The sequence below is a fragment of the Pseudorasbora parva genome, chromosome 7 (assembly GCF_024679245.1).
Source record: "Pseudorasbora parva isolate DD20220531a chromosome 7, ASM2467924v1, whole genome shotgun sequence".
NCBI lineage: Eukaryota > Metazoa > Chordata > Actinopteri > Cypriniformes > Gobionidae > Pseudorasbora > Pseudorasbora parva.
In genome coordinates, this window is record NC_090178.1 from 43425617 (window position 1) to 43445848 (window position 20232).

Here is a 20232-nt window from a genome sequence, read left to right on the forward strand (position 1 = left end):
TAATACTGTATCATGTTGATGTCATGTTTGTTGTTAGCTGTGGTGAAAGCATTTTGTGAGAGAAATAACGTTGCAAAGTTCACTCGTGTTTATTCAGAGCTCTCAGATACAAACAAATTAAACTCGCGCTCTCAAAAAGTCGGTATAATAACACTTCCTCGGCAATCTTTCCCCAGCTCCGTTTCTCTTGCTGGCAGCGCTGCAGCAGCTGCTATGGCTCGTGTCTGACTAAACCACGCCCCCTCCGCACGTAATCTCATTTCAAATGCAAAGATGTCAGCCAATCACAACAGTGGGCGTTTTCACTGACGACTCACACGCTTATTGAAAAGGAGCATTCCAAACAGAGGGCTAATATCAGAATAGAAAAAATGCTTTTATTTCTAAATTATGACATTTTTTGATGCAAAAACCATACTATCAATATAAGTACACCCCAGGAAACATTATAAAACAATAAAACAACCCATGCCATGGGACCTTTAAATTCTGTTAATGGTTTCCCTGCCACCAAACATTTACATAGCTCTCTTTTTATAGGAGCTGAAGCACCTGATTTTAGAGGCAGCTGATGGTTTCCTGTTTGTTGTGTCATGTGAGACCGGACGTGTCGTTTATGTTTCGGACTCTGTCACACCGGTTCTGAACCAGGCACAGTCGGATTGGCTTGGATCATCACTGTATGATCAGCTTCATCCAGACGACTCAGAAAAACTCAGAGAGCAGCTTTCCACCAGTGAGAACAACAACAGCGGTAAGTAATGGCTCGGCCTCTTTAATCTTTTCTGTTGTTAGTCTTTTCCTGTATTAAATGGTCCTCCTCTTTTCGGACTTTAGGTCGGATGTTGGACATGAAAACAGGCACGGTGAAGAAAGAGGGTGGTCAGACAGCTGTGAGGATGAGTATGGGTGCACGCCGCTCCTTCATCTGCAGGATGAGGTGATGCACAGGGAGAACAGACAGACCTCTTTTAACCTTATAAAGCCAACTGTATCATATTTGAAACAAATATCTAAAGCATCTAAATCGTAAAGATGATCAAAACTTTACTGAAAAACCTGTTGCATATACTATATACTACATGCTGCTCCTGGAGGAGTTCCTCTGATGTTGTCTGATTTTTTAGTTTATACAAGTAAAAAGGCCTTTTACAATAATTGTAAAAACATCCAACTTCAGCTTCTCGTGTCTTTTGCTGTAAAATCTTTAAAGGGGGGGTGAAACACTCAGTTTCAATGTCAATCTTGAGTACCTATAGAGTAGTTACATCCTTCATATCTCCAAAAAGTATTTAGTTTTATTATATTTATAAAAGAAAGATAGGCTGTACTGAGTCTTTATGGGAAAAAAACAAGTGGCTGGAGGCGTATCGTGTGGGCGGAGCTAAAGAATCACAAGCGCGCGCAGCTATTGCATAAGTGCGTCTGAAAGCTGTGACATCCTCATGCGTGGAAAAGAAAACATTACCCTAATAAACCATGGCTATCAATCAGATTCAACTAATGCATATATGATCCAGAATCAGATTCGGAGGCTGAAATAAATTGAACAGGAGAAGCAACAACAGCAGGATGTCCGTCTCTGTGGTATGTACCGTATTTAGTGGCCTGTCAACATTTGCGTTTGTTTACTCACAGTTTATGAGGACATGATTTGGTTTATGGACTATTGTATGCGACTAAACCTTAGCAGTAGCAAGCAAAAGGGTTTTGAACGCCAGACTAGTGTATACATAGAAAAACAATGGAGTAACGCATTTGAATGAAGAAGCATGCTTTGTGTTATTGTTTGGGTGGTTTTACAATAAACAAACTGACACCTATATCTGTCAGCTAAACTAATGTATTTAAACACACACACCATACATCGCATGCTCCATTGATAAAAACATTGATAAAAGCTTCTAAAGCAGGACCGTGAACCTTTATCGTTGGGACCGCTCCATCAAAAACACACTTCTTTGGTTACATTGTTGATTTGGTAAAGTCCTGTGACAGCAATAAGTGCAGTGTTTATGGGCGTCGTGCATTTGCTCTCTTTCTCTGGTCGCTTGTGCGCGCACCCTTCCGGGAGAAGAGCCCGTACGGCCCATACAAGGACACTCCGCCCCATCTACGTCACACAGACCCATACTCGAAAAAAACTTTCCGAAACTTGTGAGAAACCGGAAAGAGTATTTTTGACACAGAAATATTCCATCAAACGTCCAACTTATTTTTTGAAACTTTGTCCATGTTTAGGATGGGCATTTTACCCCCCCCTTTAATCATTTTGAAAGTAAATGTTAGAATAACATATCCCGTAACCACTTTACTTGATTATACTTTTTTTTTAATCAAATATGATCATCAGGCATTTGACAAATGTTTATTTGTTCATCTCTCAGTCATCAATGTATTGCATTGCATTATATGTTTGATTATAAAACTAAGATTTTATTTAAGTATCTGCACTAATTGATTTACATTACATGCTATCATACTTTTTGGCCATATAAATATCAGCATTTGCACTTACATTGCATATTGTTTGGGCCTCTAAATAAAATTGAAAATGTTTTTTCCTCCTTTGACTATGAGCTCCATATTCTAACTGCGTCATACTATATAAAAGCCTGATGTATCAAATATGACAACATAAAACACGTATGCAAACTTTTTTTTTATTATTTATCTATTTGTCCCATAAAAAAAGATCTTTCTGACTATTATTTCTTATGTCAGGCTTTACAGTATTACAGTCTAAGTATCTAGCAAAAACATTTTTTGCTCCACATATTCAATTCCTAAGTATACATAGTCTTCACAACTCACCCAGTAGATCAAAAAGTCTCAAACTCATGAGCAGGGTTTGCAAAATGTCCTTAAAGCGTTTGAATTTAAGTCTGGAATACATGTAAAGTTGGTTTATATTGAAAAGTGCTTAAAAGAATTTACTCGAAATTAAAAAGTTTGTCTGCATGCATGAGAAACGAATATATTTTTTGCAAACTGTATTAAATCTGTTCATATTATAAACTAATTTTACTGTAGTGACAAAGCATGTACATTTTCTCACATGCTACATTGTAATGTGTGTGTTCAGATGTGGAGTGTGTCCAGTAGAGCCAGTGTCCATGAACAGACTTAACTTCCTGAGAAGCAGAAACAGGTAAGGCAGCTCCTCTGTCTGTAGATCTCCGGCCACAAACAGACATAGATAAAGATCATCTCTTCTTCTGCAGAAATGGATTGGGTCCTCCTAAGGACGGTGAACCGAAGTATGTGGTTGTGCACTGCACAGGCTTCATCAAATCCTGGCCTCCTGCAGGTAACACAACCCACAGCACAATACACAGGAAGTGCACAGGAAGAGCCTATTGTTCACTGATATCATCAGTTCAGTCAGAACACAACTAAAACTGAAATTGTCTCTTTATTCTCTTTATCTTTTTTCAGGAGTGACTCTTTCAGAAGAGGAGGCTGATAATAATCAGGGAAATCGTTTTTGTCTAGTTGCCATTGGAAGGCTACAGGTGCTCATTCCCTTCCATTTTATTTTAATTTCTAATTAATTCGTTTTAAGAGAATAATTCTAAATCTTCCTGCTCTTTGTCTTTACTTTGTATGTAAAAGAGCAACGTCAACATTCTACTAAACCTCTACCTTGTGTACCAAATGAGGATCATATGTGTTCGGAACAAAATAGGTTAAAGGACAACTCCGCCGAATTTTTAAGTTTATCTTGATCGTTATATCTTTGTGAGTACAGTCTATAGAAAAAAAAAACGAACCAGATTGGTCCTTGCAACGCGGAGTTATTACAGTTAATGCCCAGAGCCCCCACTCAGCTAAAACGGCGCTTTGGGGGCATAAACGTAAGTCTAAAGCATTTTTTGGGTAGGATTAGGGGCAGGTGTAGGAAGGGCTTTTGTTGTACAATTAAGGCGGCATCCATTTTATTAATTGTAATAAAATATGATCATCTCGCACTGTTATTGTTGCATCCTGTTAATTGGCAACAATACTGAGGTGCAAATAGTATGTATCTGACAATAGAGTATAAATAGCATCTAATTACTATTTACACATATTGTAAATAACTGCCTTTACATGGTATAAATAGAATATATCACTATTTTCACTTCACCTTTTCACTTTCGCGTTATTTCACTTAGTGCAAATAGCTGTGGATGCTATTTAAAAAGTGTAAATTTCATATATCGCTAAGAAAATGTTATTTTCACTTAATAGCTGCTACCAAAATTGTATTCACATATGAACATTGATCAACATACATGGAGCACATCAAATGTGGAAAATGGAAGCTAAAATAAGCTTACTTGACATGTGATAATCAATGCGGTTTCATTTACTATATTTAATGAGCTCTATGTGAGTTGATCAGTGTTTGTATGTGAACAGGGTATCTGCAGGGTCTTGAAAAGTATTAAAAAGTGATAAATCAATTTTGGGAAAATTAAGACCCTTATAAAGTATTAAAAAGTCTTATCACGGCTTTATAAAGTCTTAAATTTTGAAAGTATTTTGTTCAAGATTTGTCAAAAGAGTTTGACTCCAAAAAGTATTTATGAATATATTTAATTTCATCCCCATAAGTATTAAAAAACAACGGGCGCTCAGTCTTAGATCGGTTTGGAGCGTGCGCACCAGGGATGGAAATGAGTACCGCCACCAGCCAAATGCGGCTGATTTTGAGTTGTGGCAGGTAAACTCGCTTCACCTACCGAGCTGTTTCACCTCTTTGTAAACTTTGTTCAATGCATGCGAGTTCTGCTGTATGTGCGCATATGACCAGTCGTTTTCTCCGTCATCACTCGCGTGAAGACGCACTGTGAGACTCGCGCGCTCTGTGAGATCGCTGTGCATCATCCGAGAGCGCGCAAATATTGAGTTCTCTTTCTAGTCTTGCGCTTAAACGGACAAACTCACACAAGAAGTATGTCAACATGTCCATCTTGATGAGTATCCTAGCAGACAGAGTCTGAATATGCCTTAAGTGAACTGCACAGTCGAGAAAGACGAGCATATCCCTGCCTCAGGTCTTAAAGGCGCAAGTAGCCTTTACTGCTGCCTGAGTGATGTCCTTATATTTAGTTTGACATTAAACAATGCTCTTGATTTAATAGCTTTTGTAAGTTTAATAAGAATTAATCTTTCATTTAAACAGTTAAATATGCAGTTATTTTACATTTGATTACTTTATTCAATTTCTGCACCTTTCTGCAGGCCAGTAGGCCTGTACATTATTATTTAATGTACACATGAGTGAGGTCGAGTTAAACATTTTAGTTTGAATTTTATTTTTCGGTTTTCAACTTTGGTTTCTTCGTTTTGGTTTTGGCCAAGAATTTTGATTTCGGTGCGTCCCTACCAGTGTTGCCACAGTTACTTTGAAAAAGTAATCTGATTACTGATTACTGATTACTCCTTTAAAAAGTAACTTAGTTACTTTACAGATTACTTGATTTTAAAAGTAACTAAGTTAGATTACAAGTTACTTTATTAGTTACATTCAGCAGTTGCCGACAACACCGCTGCCGCCTCAAAATAGAAATGACAACCGTTTTTGGCAACACACTTTATTGTATTTATGCCCGAGACTGACGGTCCCGACTTTTTTACGCCCCCTTTTTTTAGGCTTCTCCTTCGTTTTATATTTATTTTAATAATTAAAATGAACAATGAGATGTGCTGGTGGAAACAACATGAGACCATGATAGCTTGCGCCACTGTCAAGATATGGCTCGCGCAGGGTTAAAGAGTCCGTTTCTTCAGTGCAGCTGCTGGAGTTATGGCCTTTTTACAACTGGTTCCTTCATTCGTTTTCTCTGACCAGGTATCTATCTGATTGCGAAATGACCAGGAGTAGGCCTAAATGCCTTCCGAGAGTCTTTCCAGACGTATTTAATTCCGATCACTCAAACAAACCAATTCAGAAGGTGCATGAAAGCATTTCAAACTAAACCGGACAAATGTAAATATATCTGGTTGTTTAAATCACATGTGTAAATTTTACTCCTGGCAAATAATTAAAAAATAAATGTGTGAGAGCGTGTTATGTTGTAGTCAGATAGATATGACGGTGCTACTGCAACATCGCTGCAGATGAGTAAAGCAAGCCAACGCATATGGCCGTAAATGAAACTTTAAAATAAGTCACACAAAACACAATCATCTTCAATATAAAATAATGAGACTAATGATCTTACCAGTGCTTAGGTCGCTCTCTCTCTCATATTGCGATCATTGAATTTAAAAATGAGCTGCTGAATAAAATGCTGGAATCTTTTGCTTTGATGTGAACTCCGTTAAATGAGCATATACCGCGGGAATTGAAGATCGGATTTATATTAATTTTGCTGAAGTGTAAGGTAGGCTATAAGACAACCTGCCTGTACTTTTTTTTTTGTTTGTTTAGATTGTGTAGCCCGTTTCGGGTTTTTTGAGCACCGTTGCGAGCATGTTGTGAGCAGTAGGCTAATCTATCAGCCTGCCTCAGCTCGTCAGAAATGCCTTTGTGGTGGTATAATAACTAGCCTACTTTGTTTTTAATGTCAAAGTAGTTATATTTCGTTTCGTTTATTTTTTAAGTTCATTTAGAAAAATGTTTGGAGCAATTTTTGTTTGTTAAATTAAAGTTTTAATTTTTTTATGTGACGACCCAGTGAGTTAACCGCATGTTTAATAGCCTAGTCTCTCAAACCAACTCTTGAATTGTCTTGCCTATATAAACTTTAATTTAACAAACAAAATTAGGATAATAAAAAACGAAACGAAAAATAACTACTTTGACATTAAAAACAAAACTGAACTATTTAAATGGCTGCAACAATGTAAAAAATAAAATAAATAAATAAAAAACACGGCTCCAGCCCTCGGGCTGAGAACTTTGATAAGCTGTCGGTTTTTACAAAGGAAAATGACTAAAATAGTAACTCACAGTGACTTGGATAAGTAACTTTAATCTGATTACTGGTTTGGAAATAGTAACGCGTTAGATTACTCGTTACTGGAAAAAAGTAGTCAGATTAGAGTAACGCGTTACTATGTAACGCGTTACTGGCATCACTGGTCCCTACTGATAATGTTCTGCTCTGTATGTTGTCAACACGCTTCAAAGATGCCAGAACGAATAGTTTCATTGTTGGGACTAAAAACCATAAAACTGGAAGCCATTGCAGATCTTGTAGTATTAATTTTCACATGCAGTTACACATTGTCAGTTAAAAACAAAAAAGTGGCTAGTAAAACATTGAGTGGTAGACTTTGAAAAAAGTTAATTTCCATCCCTGGCGAGCGCTGTCTACGGGTGACATCATGTATTTTGCGAAATGCGCAGTTAGGTAATGTGTCGCCCTCCATACGTTGCGAAACCGATATGCAATATAAACAATACAAAATTGGCCTACGATAGAGATTTTAAGTCTACATTCAACTACAACTGTTTATTAAAGGTTTGTTGCCGATTAGAACTTAAAGTGCGATGAGGTCTTAAAATATTTTGAGAATGTCTTTAAAAAGTCTTAAAAAGGTATTGAAATTAACTTCAGGATTCCTGCATATACCCTGGTGAATAAAAGCCAATAATCTGTTCAACACCTGAAGAGAAATGGAGACTTGTTTTAAACCAAGCAATTCATATTTTACAGTGTTTTTATGAATCTCTTGTGTGTGAACGTTTTGTTGGTAGGGCAGAAATCTCTTTCACTTTCATTTTTAATATTGGTGAGTAAATAATGACAGTTCTTCTCTCCCCCCCCCCCCCCCCCCCCGACCTCTGTTTTCCATGCAGGTCACCTGTTCCCCAGGTGACACGAACATAAATAACATCAGCGTTCCAGTGGAATTTATTTCCCGCCACAACTGCCAGGGCATGTACACCTTTGTGGATCACCGCTGTCAAGCAACAGTGGGCTACCAACCTCAGGTGAGTCTCAAAAGCCTGAGATATCAGATGGATATTAGTGCCAAAGGAAGAGCAGGATGTTGAGATTCCTCTGCATTTATTGAGTATAGCTAATAAGCTTCAGGTTTCCTTTGTCTTGCTTAGTGATGCACTGAAAATTCACAATTAAATATATTAAACTATTGAATTGCTGTGGAAATCATTGACTGAAACAGTGACATTTAATTAGCTCTTCTTCAATGACACCATTCTTTGATGGTGTCAATGTCTATTTCCTGCTCACAACATGGATTAGCTTTGGGGGCGGCAGTGGCTCAGTGGTTCATGTAGGTTGTCTACAAACCAGAAGGTTGGTGGTTCGATCCCAGGTTCCACCTGACCAAGTGTCGAGGTGTCAATGAGCAAGACACCCAACCCCAGCTGCTCCCGACAAGCTGGATGGTGCTTTACATGGCTGACATTGCCATTGGTGTATGAATGGGTGAATGTGAGGCGATATGTAAAGCGCTTTGGATGGCCATAGGGTCTGTTGAAAGCGCTATATAAATGCAGTCCATTTACTTAAGCCGGTACACATGTCAGTCATGTGGATACTAGGGCTGGGTTGACGATAACGATTTCTAGTTTTTATTTTAGTCTATTCTGTTTTCTGCTAATAATCGCATTGTGCTTTGTTGCTTTTGACATGAAACTAAATCGGAGCTTTCAATTTGTCAGTTTTATAATGAAATTCAAACAATAAAGGTGGTTTTGGTGTGACAGATCGCTGCCTCAGTTCAAGTGGCACGTGAACCGATTATCTCTTCCTCTTTACTACTAGTTATAGCATGATATAAACATGAATGAACATAAGAAGGAGTATTGAAGATTTATCCCGGATTTATCCCGGATCTGGGCCCTGTCCGGATCGGATGGTGGACCTGCCTGGACATGACCAACGCATCCTGGAGTGTCTGCTGAGCCGTGTCAAATGTGTCCTCCGAATTTGCCTCACTGGCACGACATGCTCAAAACCCGTCTTTGGCGCAATAATTCCGATCTTTCATGTATTCATACTCTTGTGTAATCGACGCCCTATCCTAAATAAATCAGTCTCTTCCGTGATACCCTGAAATTTTGAATATTCCAATCTAATATGATTTCTGACCTGTAAGGTTGCCAGAATAATAATCATACACGGTGTGTTAATAGGCCAGAGGAGAACTGGCACCCCGACTGAGTCTGGTTTCTCCCAAGGTTTATTTTTCTCCATCATGCCCTGATGGAGTTTTGGTTCCTTGCCACTGTCGCCTTTGGCTTGGCTTGCTCAGTTGGGGACACTAAAAATATGATTAAAGTTATTCAACTTATTATACAAATAAAATGTATGAATTAGGTCTTATTTAATTCTATAAACTATAATACTGAACTGCCAACATTGTCGCTATATGATAAATTAAAATAAGCTGATAACATCACTGTTTTCTCCAGTACGACTGTACAGCCAAATCTAATATTATCCTGTTTGACACTGTGAAGCTGCTTTGACACAATCGTGATTGTAAAAGCGCTATATAAATAAAGTTGATTGATTGATTGATTGAAGATACAGTACAACTTACAGCAATGTAATCACTCAATAAGGGTTTAATTTGTGGAAAGACATCAATAAAACAGCTTGTAAACTGTCCATTGATATAAAAGCTGCCTTATATGCATTTTATTTATACAACAGTGATCAAATCAATTTGATTAATTTATTATTAAATAAACCTTATTGTCGGTTTCAGCCAAATGAGAGCTTTAATTTCAGTTTGGTGTTTCAGTACAATATTAATTTCATTTTTCTGTGTTCTTCTGTGGCACAGGAGTTACTGGGGAAGAGTGTTCTGGAGTTTGCACACCCAGAAGACCAAGGCTTACTTAAAGACAGCCTTCAGCAGGTACATCAGGCTGAAATATTCAACACGTTACAAGTTAAAGGGATAGTTCACTTTAAAATTAAAATTCTGTCATCCTTTACTCACCCTCAAGTTGTTTCAAACCTGTATGAATTTCTTTCTTCAGCTGAACACAAGGGAAGATATTTTGAAGAATGTCCGTAACCAACTAGTTAACTGGAGCCATTGACTTCCATAGTAGGAAAAAAATAATACTATGGAAGTCAATGGCTCCAGTTAACTAGTTGGTTACGGACATTCTTCAAAATATCTTCCTTGTGTTCAGCTGAAGAGAAATTCATACAGGTTTGAAACAACTTGAGTGTGAGTAAAGGATGAGAGAATTTTCATTTTAAAGTGAACTATCCCTTTAATGTAATTCATATATTGTATTTAATGTTATATTATGTGCATGGTAATTCATTTTTGCTTTTATAAAAAGGCAGCAATATCATAAGACACACCATTGTTTAATACAAAATGACATGTCTTAATAACAATCAACACAATATGGTGTGTTCCCGATAAAATGGCAAATCAACAAAAGTCAGTATGTGCAGTTAAAGATGTGCATGTATTGGCCATTTGATCTGAACTGAGATCTGAACCTTTTCTTTTCATAACATACTGTAGCTTTAAGGCCCATTCACACTAAAGGTGATAGCTATAATGATAGTTGTAAAAATATAAAATATTGTTCCAAATATAAAAAAATAGCTTTACTATAACGATAATGACGCAGAGAAACAATATTGTTGGAATCACTTTCGGAAAAAAAATGTTTAAGCTGATGAACGATAAAAACATTGATTAAAAAAATCTGACAGCCAGTCAGAATCCATCCTGCTTTAAAGACCTTGAGCAGATAACAAAACTGCAGCTCATTCTTATAATAAACAGAGCGATATTGTCTAGGTGTGATAGTTCTAGTTCTAGGTGTGAATGGGCCTTAAAGGGTTAAAGACTCACCCTAATGTCGTTCCACACCCACAAAACCTCCATTCAACTTCAGAACACAGTTTAAGATATTTTATATCGTCTTCTCTTCCTGATTAGTTTTCAATCCTCAAATAAAGATTCAAACGGTTATCAGTGTATTGATTCGTGATTCGGATCGCGTACCAAACTGCTGAAATCACGTGACATTGGCGATCCGAATCATGAATCAATACGTTGATTCATGACTGTTAGAATCTTTATTTGAGGATTGAAAACAAACAGGGAAGAAAAGACAATGCTTAATAAAGTCATAGTTTCTTTGAATTTTGGACCAAAATGTATTTTTGATGCTTCCAGAGCTTCTAATGAACTAACTGATGTCACATATGGACTACTTTGATGATGTTTTTATTCCCTTTCTGGACATGGCCAGTATAGTGTGCATACACTTAGATACGCTCTCGGACTAAATGTAAAATATCTTAAACTGTGTTCTGAAGATGAACGGAGGTCTTACGGGTGAGGAATGAAGAGGGCGAGTCATTAATGACATCAATTTCATTTTTGGGTGAACTAACCGTGTAATACTGGCCCTCAATTGTTTCTGATGTATAACTGACCTTTGACCCTTGATGTAGGTGGTGAAACTGCGAGGTCAGGTGCTTTCGGTGATGTTCCGGTTCCAGTCTAAATCCAGCGAGTGGATCTGGATGAGAACAAGCTCATTCACCTTCCAGAATCCATTCTCTGAAGAGATTGAATATATAATCTCCACCAACGCCAATGTCAAGTTAGTATTGAAATGCATCACACACACACACGCACACACACAACAGCACCACATACACTTGAAGGTTATGAATTAGACTTGTGAACTGACTTCATTGCAAAAGTTGTGTTCTGATGCCACTCTATATTAGGGGTGTGATGAGATCTCGTGCCATGCATTTTCGCGATATTAAAATGCGACAAGATTGCTCGTTGAGTGAAAATCTGTTTTGCTTTATGGCCTTGATGGAGTGTGAGGGTGAAATTAGCATAGAATATGCCACCGCTACATTTACATTACATCCTCCTCTGTTGTTTTGCTTTTTTATAAAAAATAAAGGCAAGACAAGTTTATTTATATAGCACATTTCATACACAATGGCAATTCAAACTTTACATAGAAATTAATCAAAATAGTTTTCATATGCATAAGAAATACGAATACCATGTTTAAGAATTAAAAATAAAAACAAGGGTAGTTAAAACAATTTTAAAGAGATTTAAAAAAATAAAAATAAAATGGCGATGAATAGATCCCTATCTGCCTGATTCTCTAAATTCAGGTACTCCTATTTGAGATGGAAGAGATGGAGCAGGTTCACAATGTCTCCTGGACCTTACAAGATGGGCTCCTGTAGGGGACGTTACCTTTGCCCCGCAGGCCGTCCCCTTTCTTGAGTCCGCTTCTTTGCACCCTGCTACCACTTTACCATTAAGAAGCAGAATGAAGCAAACTCTCCATACGACAGCACTTATGGAGAGCAGTAATAAAAATAAGTAAATAAATAAATAAACATTTAATTTAGTTGGGTAATGGTAAACTATTGTAAACGTTTGCTCTGTTCAGCCAGCGTGAGCTGCAGTCACACACAGTGCAGCAGGAATCACAGTTCACTGATCACATGACGAGAGTAAGGCAAGATGAGGGACAAGAAATACCATGGTGGAGGATTCTTTGTGCAACAGAGCCTAAGCGTCTGATAAATCTCTTATCTTGTAGAATGCACGCACGGCACCGCCGCTCCCTATACAAACAGTACGTGCGATCGCAAATCGAAAGCTAAAGTAAAACTCAAGCTCCCTGCAAATTAGGCTACATACAATAGTCTGTCTCTCTATATCAAAGATATCTTAGGCTGGGCTGTGTAGCTGTAACCCTATTGAGAGAGTACTTTGATTATGGTTGCACTTAATAAGACTAAGAAAAAAACGAATACTTCTTTTTGTTATTTATACTGTTTTTATTCAGTAAGAAGTTCTGGAAGCTCAAAATCCATGTACAGAAAGGTCTGAAGTGACTCATGAATCACGCCAGAGAAGCCAGTCAGTTGAGTTTGTGGAAAAACCTTGTGCTTAAGTATTGTCTTTCAATTTCAATATGTCTTTCAAGTTGTCTTTGCATATGATAATTAAATGACATTCATTACTAGCTGATTAGTTAAATCATTTCAAATTTACCTGGAGACTATTTTTCCAGTCATAAATTTTGTCATTGAGGATGCTGTGGAAAGTCTCGTCTCGTTCTTGTGAACCTAATCACGTTTCCCACGTCATCACACCTCTACTCGCTGTGATAATGCTGTATCGTGACTTAAGTGGTGAAAGATTTTGGGGCAACTGTTTAAGGGCCTTGACACACCAAGCTAACAGCAAGTCTGTCGGACTAGTTTTTGCGCTGTGTTCCACATGTTGGCTGTATTCTGGCTCAAGTCTGTGGTGGCACTTACCCAGATTCAGCATTTTTAATCTGTTGGTGAGAGATCACTCTGCTGCTCATTTTAGGGAACGAATCATTGCACGAATTTTTAAAGCAAAAGGCAATGAAACCGAGCAAAAGTCGCAACACCACAGACGTGGGCGAGTCGGATTTTGTCTCCGTTAGTTTTTGTAAGCCGGCTCGGTTTGGTGTGTCAAGGCCTCAACACTCTCAGATTGTTTTAGCCTCATTTTATTCATTAATGTAGTATGACTTAATGCAATGTTTTTTTTATGATCGAAGGTTAATCAAATGGAAATGTATCAGTTTTTTGAAGACACGTGCTTATGTCTGGGTCTAATTTTGCCCCGTAATAATAAATAAAGAGAAATAAATTATAGTTGAAGACTGAATATATAAATAAATATCTACCTCTTGCCCAATTCTCCTTAATGTAATGCATAAAATATATATGTATGATCTCAGTTATGTACACTAAAATGCACATTTCTTTTATGCTCACCAAGGCTGCATTTATTTGATAAAAATACAGTAAAAACAGTAATATTGAAAATATTATGACCATTTTCTATGAGAATATATTTTAAAATGGAATTTTTTCCTGTGATTAAAGCTATTTTTTTAGCATCATTACTCCAGTGTCACATGATCCTTCGGAAATCAATCTATGATGATTTGACCATTTACTGCTGAATAGAACATTTACTGTGACTTTTAATTAATTGAATGTGTCCTTGCTAAATAAAAGTATAAAAAAATAACCCCAACTTTTAAATGTCAGTGTATGTCTCACTGTAGATTGTAATCTTATTCAGTCTTATTTACGCTGATTTAACAGCTTCACAGTGTTAAACAGGACAAAATGTTATCCGGCTGTAGATTTGCTCTGGAGAAAACGGTGATGTTTTTAGCTCATTTAAATGTATCATATAGCGACATTGTGGGCAGATCAGTAATAAAGTTGATACAGTTCATTTAGTAATTAATTTTATTTGGATATTATTTAGTTAAAAACTTAACTAAATAACTAAGCAAGCCAAGCCAAAGGCGACAGTGGCGAGGAACCAAAACTCCATCAGGGCATGATGGAGAAAAATAAACCTTGGGAGAAACCAGACTCAGCCGGGGTGCCAGTTCTCCTCTGGCCTATTAACACACCGTGTAAGATTATTATTCTGGCAACCTTACAGGTCAGAAATCATATTAGATTGGAATATTTGAAAGTTCGAGGTATCGTGCAAGAGACTAGTTTATTGAGAATGACTCGTCGATTACACAAAAATATGAATATTGGAAGAAGCATTACAGTATTATTTCCATTGTGAATTACAAGCAAACATTTTAATTGAAATGTTTATTAAAAATACCAGGACACAATTATGATGAGAATTTTAGGATATGTTTAGAAAAAACACTTCCTAAAATATGCAAATATTTATCCAAAGCATAATTTCATACTTGTTTCTTTTTTATTTTTGTGGTGAACTATAAGTCAGACATGTTTTGCCTAGATTGTCCTGTATTTGTCTGAGAGTGAGTGTGTTAATTCAGCTCAACTCTCAGTTCAATTTTGACACTCTCTCTCCACCAATCCATGATAGTAGAGGTCCGAATCAGGATTCCTTGTCCCCCCTTTCCTCCCCGGGGGCGTCACTGCCCCCTTCACTGGGGCAGAGCAGTCCTAACTGCCCCTCCACACCCAGCCAGGGTCAAGTCTCAGCCAGGTGAGAGCAGTGGGTCTCTCTTTCTCCATGTCTCTCTTCCTCCTCTCGGGTGACCCTTTTTCATTCTATCTGCTGTCGGTGGCAGATTAACCAGCATGCTTTCTTCCTGTAGGTAGCTGTGGTGTCCAGTGTAACCTGAGAATGCTGTAGGTTGCCCGGTGATGGGTGTGACGGCTTGGCGGTGGTGGGTTTGATGGTCATGACGGTAGGGCTGTACTGACGTCAGTGTTGTTTTCTCTTCTGCAGGCAGTTGCAGCAGCAGCAGGCGGAGTTAGATGGAGGGATAGGTAGAGAAGCAGCCTATGAAACCAATCAGGTCACTCTTCCTCAGGTAAATCACACACTATCCTTTTACACCAGTGGTACTCAAACTCGGCTCCATGTCAGAATGTGTTGATTCAAAAAAGCACCATCAATGAATGAATCGACTGCTTATCCAATTCACAACTCATTTTTATTAGGAGTTTTAAACTACTATGTGCTTGCATGTAAAAAATAATTGCTACGTACAATATACGTATTGTGTTTATTTAATATATAATTGGCTGATAGTGGTCATTTTAGATCTAGAATAGTAAAAGTGTAGCCTTTTTTAATGAAATCTTATTATGACACTAGCCTGCTTGAAATTACAATGAAATTTTGGGCTGTCTTTGGGATTTTGGCCATTTAGATCTTATTTAGCTTTTACTTTAAAAACTATACTTTTAAAAGTTGAAACAAAGAAAATATGAGAATTCATTATGCATTTGGGGCAGACGGCTCCCATCTGGTAAAAATAAAATTTAACAGAACTCAGGTCACGTCAGAATCATGTTAATACGTTTGATATGAATTTTCTTGAAAGGACATATTCACATTATAGTTATTTCACAATGGCCATCTTCACGAGTATCTTTGTAAACATAGTCTAAAGGCCTTTGCACACTGAGTCCGTAATTCGCATGCGAAATTTACGCATGTCAAAAAATAAATTCGACCTCACGTTATGTCAATCACGCTTGCACACTGCCTCCGAAACTTTCGTCCGTCAAAAAAAAAATCCAGAACAGGTTTGATTTTCTGCATTTTCAGAGACGTTTTGACAACTCAGAGCCACCATACATATTATTCTAGCAAAAATACCACAAATATTATTATATCACAGCTATAATTATAGTACATCAAGTCTCTGTAAGTGTGTGTGTGTGTGTGTGTGTGTGTGTGTGTTCGGATCCATAGACATACTGCCAGGTGTTCGGAATCAATTGATTCAAAGAAATTAGTGGTCTTCTTTTTAATATGTGGCTCCAGTATCGCTAGCAAAGCATCAAACTGAGCCACTGACACTTTGAATCGGTCGGTCTGGATAATCCCGCTGGATAAGGAGGGGAAACTCTCCTCTCTACGCGATCGCAGGAGTGGATGAACAATATCTCCTCAGGACAAACAAATCATCCTCACTAGTCGTCACTTGTTTTGCGTCTATTATCCGTAACGCATTCATTAATACGCATCAGACTCAGTGTGCAAGGTCTCTTTGCGTGACGCATTTTTCGGATCACAAATACGAAAAAACGCATGCGAAAATATCGGACTCAGTGTGCAAAAGACCTTAAGTCTTAAGTGAACATAAACAGTAGAGAATACCTGAAAACTACTGTTAGACCAACCTACAAAGCAGTTTGTTTCATTTATATGTTTGACAAAGCAGTTTGTTTCATTTATATGTTTGTTCTATTGTATGTATTTGTGTTATTGCTCATAATTTGATTGTTTGTTCATATTTTATTACTGACTGTTTACTTGTCTTTAACAATTAACCTAACAGGTCAAAAACAATAAAAACGAATTATTTACGGAACATTTGGCAGGGCAAGAAATAATTTGAACCCCTGGCATACAGCAAAATGACTGTCTGTCTTTATCTGTGTTTCTCTCAGGTTCCAGTACAGACTGTAGGAGTTGTCAGTGCCGATCACAGTAAGATTACACACACACTATTTCAGACAGACACACATTCATGTTTACATATACGATATTGTATTGTTTTTACTATATTCCTTTAAAATGTTAATTCCACTCCAAAATAATGCTTTATTTATCATAACTTTTTACAAGTAAACAACTTGTTTTATTTTTGGCAGTTTGTTGTAAAGACCTTTTGAGTTTGAGTGTGTGTTTCATGACATGTTTCTCATATGAAACGGTGAAGTGCTTGTGAAGGTCAGCTGTGTAATAAATGAAACTACATTTTCATTTTCATTCCACTTAGTGGCTACATTAAGACTCCAGGCAAAAGTGGCACAATTATTTTATTTATTTTACTTATCAGTTTGTTTGTTTTTCATAACAGCGTGAACAGCACAGACTGCCTGGAATCAGATCTTGTTTAAATTCTGATTCGGGCCACTTTCATTTGTGGTCCTAATTCTGATACAGGTCTGATGTTTGGCAATGTGACCTCAGTCTGATGCAACTTTTACGTCAGTCTGGATCAACTTTGGTCACAATTCTGCGCTGATTGAAGTCGCTCCAAAGATTTGACGTACCGGTAGTTCTTGGGTCACTCTGTAAATATTTAAACTCTTTCTCCTGATGCTCATTTGTGTCCTCCTCAAATTTGCTGGCTTCCCTGGCACACAACCTTATTATAAATGAACATGTAAATGCTGACTTCAGTGACCTCCGTGTTTACTTCCTTATTATTCTTTGCTGTGCCGACTTTGTCCTTTTTGAGTATCACACTCAAGTCTTTTATTAGCCTGAGAAATAAATCAGAATTGACAATAAAGGCTGATTTATACAGTCTTGTTCAAAATAATAGCAGTACAATGTGACTAACCAGAATAATCAAGGTTTTTAGTATATTTTTTATTGCTACGTGGCAAACAAGTTACCAGTAGGTTCAGTAGATTCTCAGAAAACAAATGAGACCCAGCATTCATGATATGCACGCTCTTAAGGCTGTGCAATTGGGCAATTAGTTGAATTAGTTGAAAGGGGTGTGTTAAAAAAAATAGCAGTGTGGCATTCAATCACTGAGGTCATCAATTTTGTGAAGAAACAGGTGTGAATCAGGTGGCCCCTATTTAAGGATGAAGCCAACACTTGTTGAACATGCATTTGAAAGCTGAGGAAAATGGGTCGTTCAAGACATTGTTCAGAAGAACAGCGTACTTTGATTAAAAAGTTGATTAGAGAGGGGAAAACCTATAAAGAGGTGCAAAAAATGATAGGCTGTTCAGCTAAAATGATCTCCAATGCCTTAAAATGGAGAGCAAAACCAGAGAGACGTGGAAGAAAACGGAAGACAACCATCAAAATGGATAGAAGAATAACCAGAATGGCAAAGGCTCAGCCAATGATCACCTCCAGGATGATCAAAGACAGTCTGGAGTTACCTGTAAGTACTGTGACAGTTAGAAGACGTCTGTGTGAAGCTAATCTATTTTCAAGAATCCCCCGCAAAGTCCCTCTGTTAAAAAAAAGGCATGTGCAGAAGAGGTTACAATTTGCCAAAGAACACATCAACTGGCCTAAAGAGAAATGGAGGAACATTTTGTGGACTGATGAGAGTAAAATTGTTCTTTTTGGGTCCAAGGGCCACAGGCAGTTTGTGAGACGACCCCCAAACTCTGAATTCAAGCCACAGTACACAGTGAAGACAGTGAAGCATGGAGGTGCAAGCATCATGATATGGGCATGTTTCTCCTACTATGGTGTTGGGCCTATTTATCGCATACCAGGGATCATGGATCAGTTTGCATATGTTAAAATACTTGAAGAGGTCATGTTGCCCTATGCTGAAGAGGACATGCCCTTGAAACGGTTGTTTCAACAAGACAATGACCCAAAACACACTAGTAAACGGGCAAAGTCTTGGTTCCAAACCAACAAAATTAATGTTATGGAGTGGCCAGCCCAATCTCCAGACCTTAATCCAATTGAGAACTTGTGGGTTGATATCAAAAATGCTGTTTCTGAAGCAAAACCAAGAAATGTGAATGAATTGTGGAATGTTGTTAAAGAATCATGGAGTGGAATAACAGCTGAGAGGTGCCACAAGTTGGTTGACTCCATGCCACACAGATGTCAAGCAGTTTTAAAAAACTGTGGTCATACAACTAAATATTAGTTTAGTGATTCACAGGATTGCTAAATCCCAGAAAAAAAAATGTTTGTACAAAATAGTTTTGAGTTTGTACAGTCAAAGGTAGACACTGCTATTTTTTTGAACACACCCCTTTCAACTAATTGCCCAATTGCACAGCCTTAAGAGCGTGCATATCATGAATGCTGGGTCTCATTTGTTTTCTGAGAATCTACTGAACCTACTGGTAACTTGTTTGCCACGTAGCAAAAAAAAATATACTAAAAACCTTGATTATTCTGGTTAGTCACATTGTACTGCTATTATTTTGAACAAGACTGTACCTCTGCGTTGGGCCTAAGCCGTATCCTCTACGCCGCAAGTTCGGCGTTGGTTTTCATTTATACTTCTGCTTTGTTGTCTGCGTCAATATACAATTACACATGCAGACCGCTAGTGGGCAGTGGCCACGGGCATGTTGATGGTAACCCCCAGTCTCAAGGCAAACGCTGAAGAAGTCCTGAAGTATCAGCAGTGATGGCGGCAGATATTGTATTTTCTTGCACCTTGAGTTGTGGTATGTAATACAAATTAAGCATCTCTAGTTGATTAGTAGAGTTACATAAGAGGCGATCTGGCACTGAATGTGTTTGTGAAATCATGCAGAGCTCGTGGCTGCTGTATTTGGTTTCAGTATCGGTGGCTCGTGCTCTGACTAGCGCTTCAATCGCTGTTGCGGAGACTATTCATTCCATTGAAATCACAAACCAAAATGCACCCATTGGGATGTGTCCCTGTTCTGTATACAGTCACTGATTAAAGTGTTAGTTCACCCAAAAATGAAATTGATGTCATTAACTCCTCACCCTAATGTCATTCCACACCCGTAAGACCTCCGTTCATCTTCAAAACACAGTTTAAGATATTTTAGATTTAGTCTGAGAGTGTATGCAGTCTATGCACACTATACTGTCCATGTCCAGAAAGGGAATAACAACATCATCAGAGTAGTCCATATGTGGCATCAGTTAGTAAAGTAGAAGCTCTTGAAGCATCAAAAATACATTTTGGTCCAAAAATAATAAAAACTACGACTTTATTCAGCATTGTCTTCTCTTCTGGGTTTGTTTTCAATCCTCAAATAAAGATTCAAACGGTCATGAATCAGGAAATCGATTAATGAT

General features: G+C 37.8%; 1 protein-coding gene across 3 annotated transcripts in view; it reads left to right on the forward strand.

Annotated features, from left to right (window-relative positions):
* The window catches only part of arnt (aryl hydrocarbon receptor nuclear translocator), a 49425-nt gene that overhangs the window by 22405 nt on the left and 6788 nt on the right, over positions 1-20232 (forward strand). For 2 of the 3 annotated variants that reach the window (XM_067449268.1, XM_067449267.1), the window contains exons 6-16: positions 541-754; positions 838-940; positions 3086-3151; positions 3225-3310; positions 3439-3515; positions 7796-7930; positions 9757-9831; positions 11406-11557; positions 14854-14976; positions 15223-15307; positions 16899-16938. In XM_067449268.1, coding sequence (XP_067305369.1) covers positions 541-754; positions 838-940; positions 3086-3151; positions 3225-3310; positions 3439-3515; positions 7796-7930; positions 9757-9831; positions 11406-11557; positions 14854-14976; positions 15223-15307; positions 16899-16938 — 1156 coding nt within the window. The remainder of the gene's footprint in view (positions 1-540; positions 755-837; positions 941-3085; positions 3152-3224; positions 3311-3438; positions 3516-7795; positions 7931-9756; positions 9832-11405; positions 11558-14853; positions 14977-15222; positions 15308-16898; positions 16939-20232) is intronic. The other variant, XM_067449269.1, reaches the window with a different exon arrangement.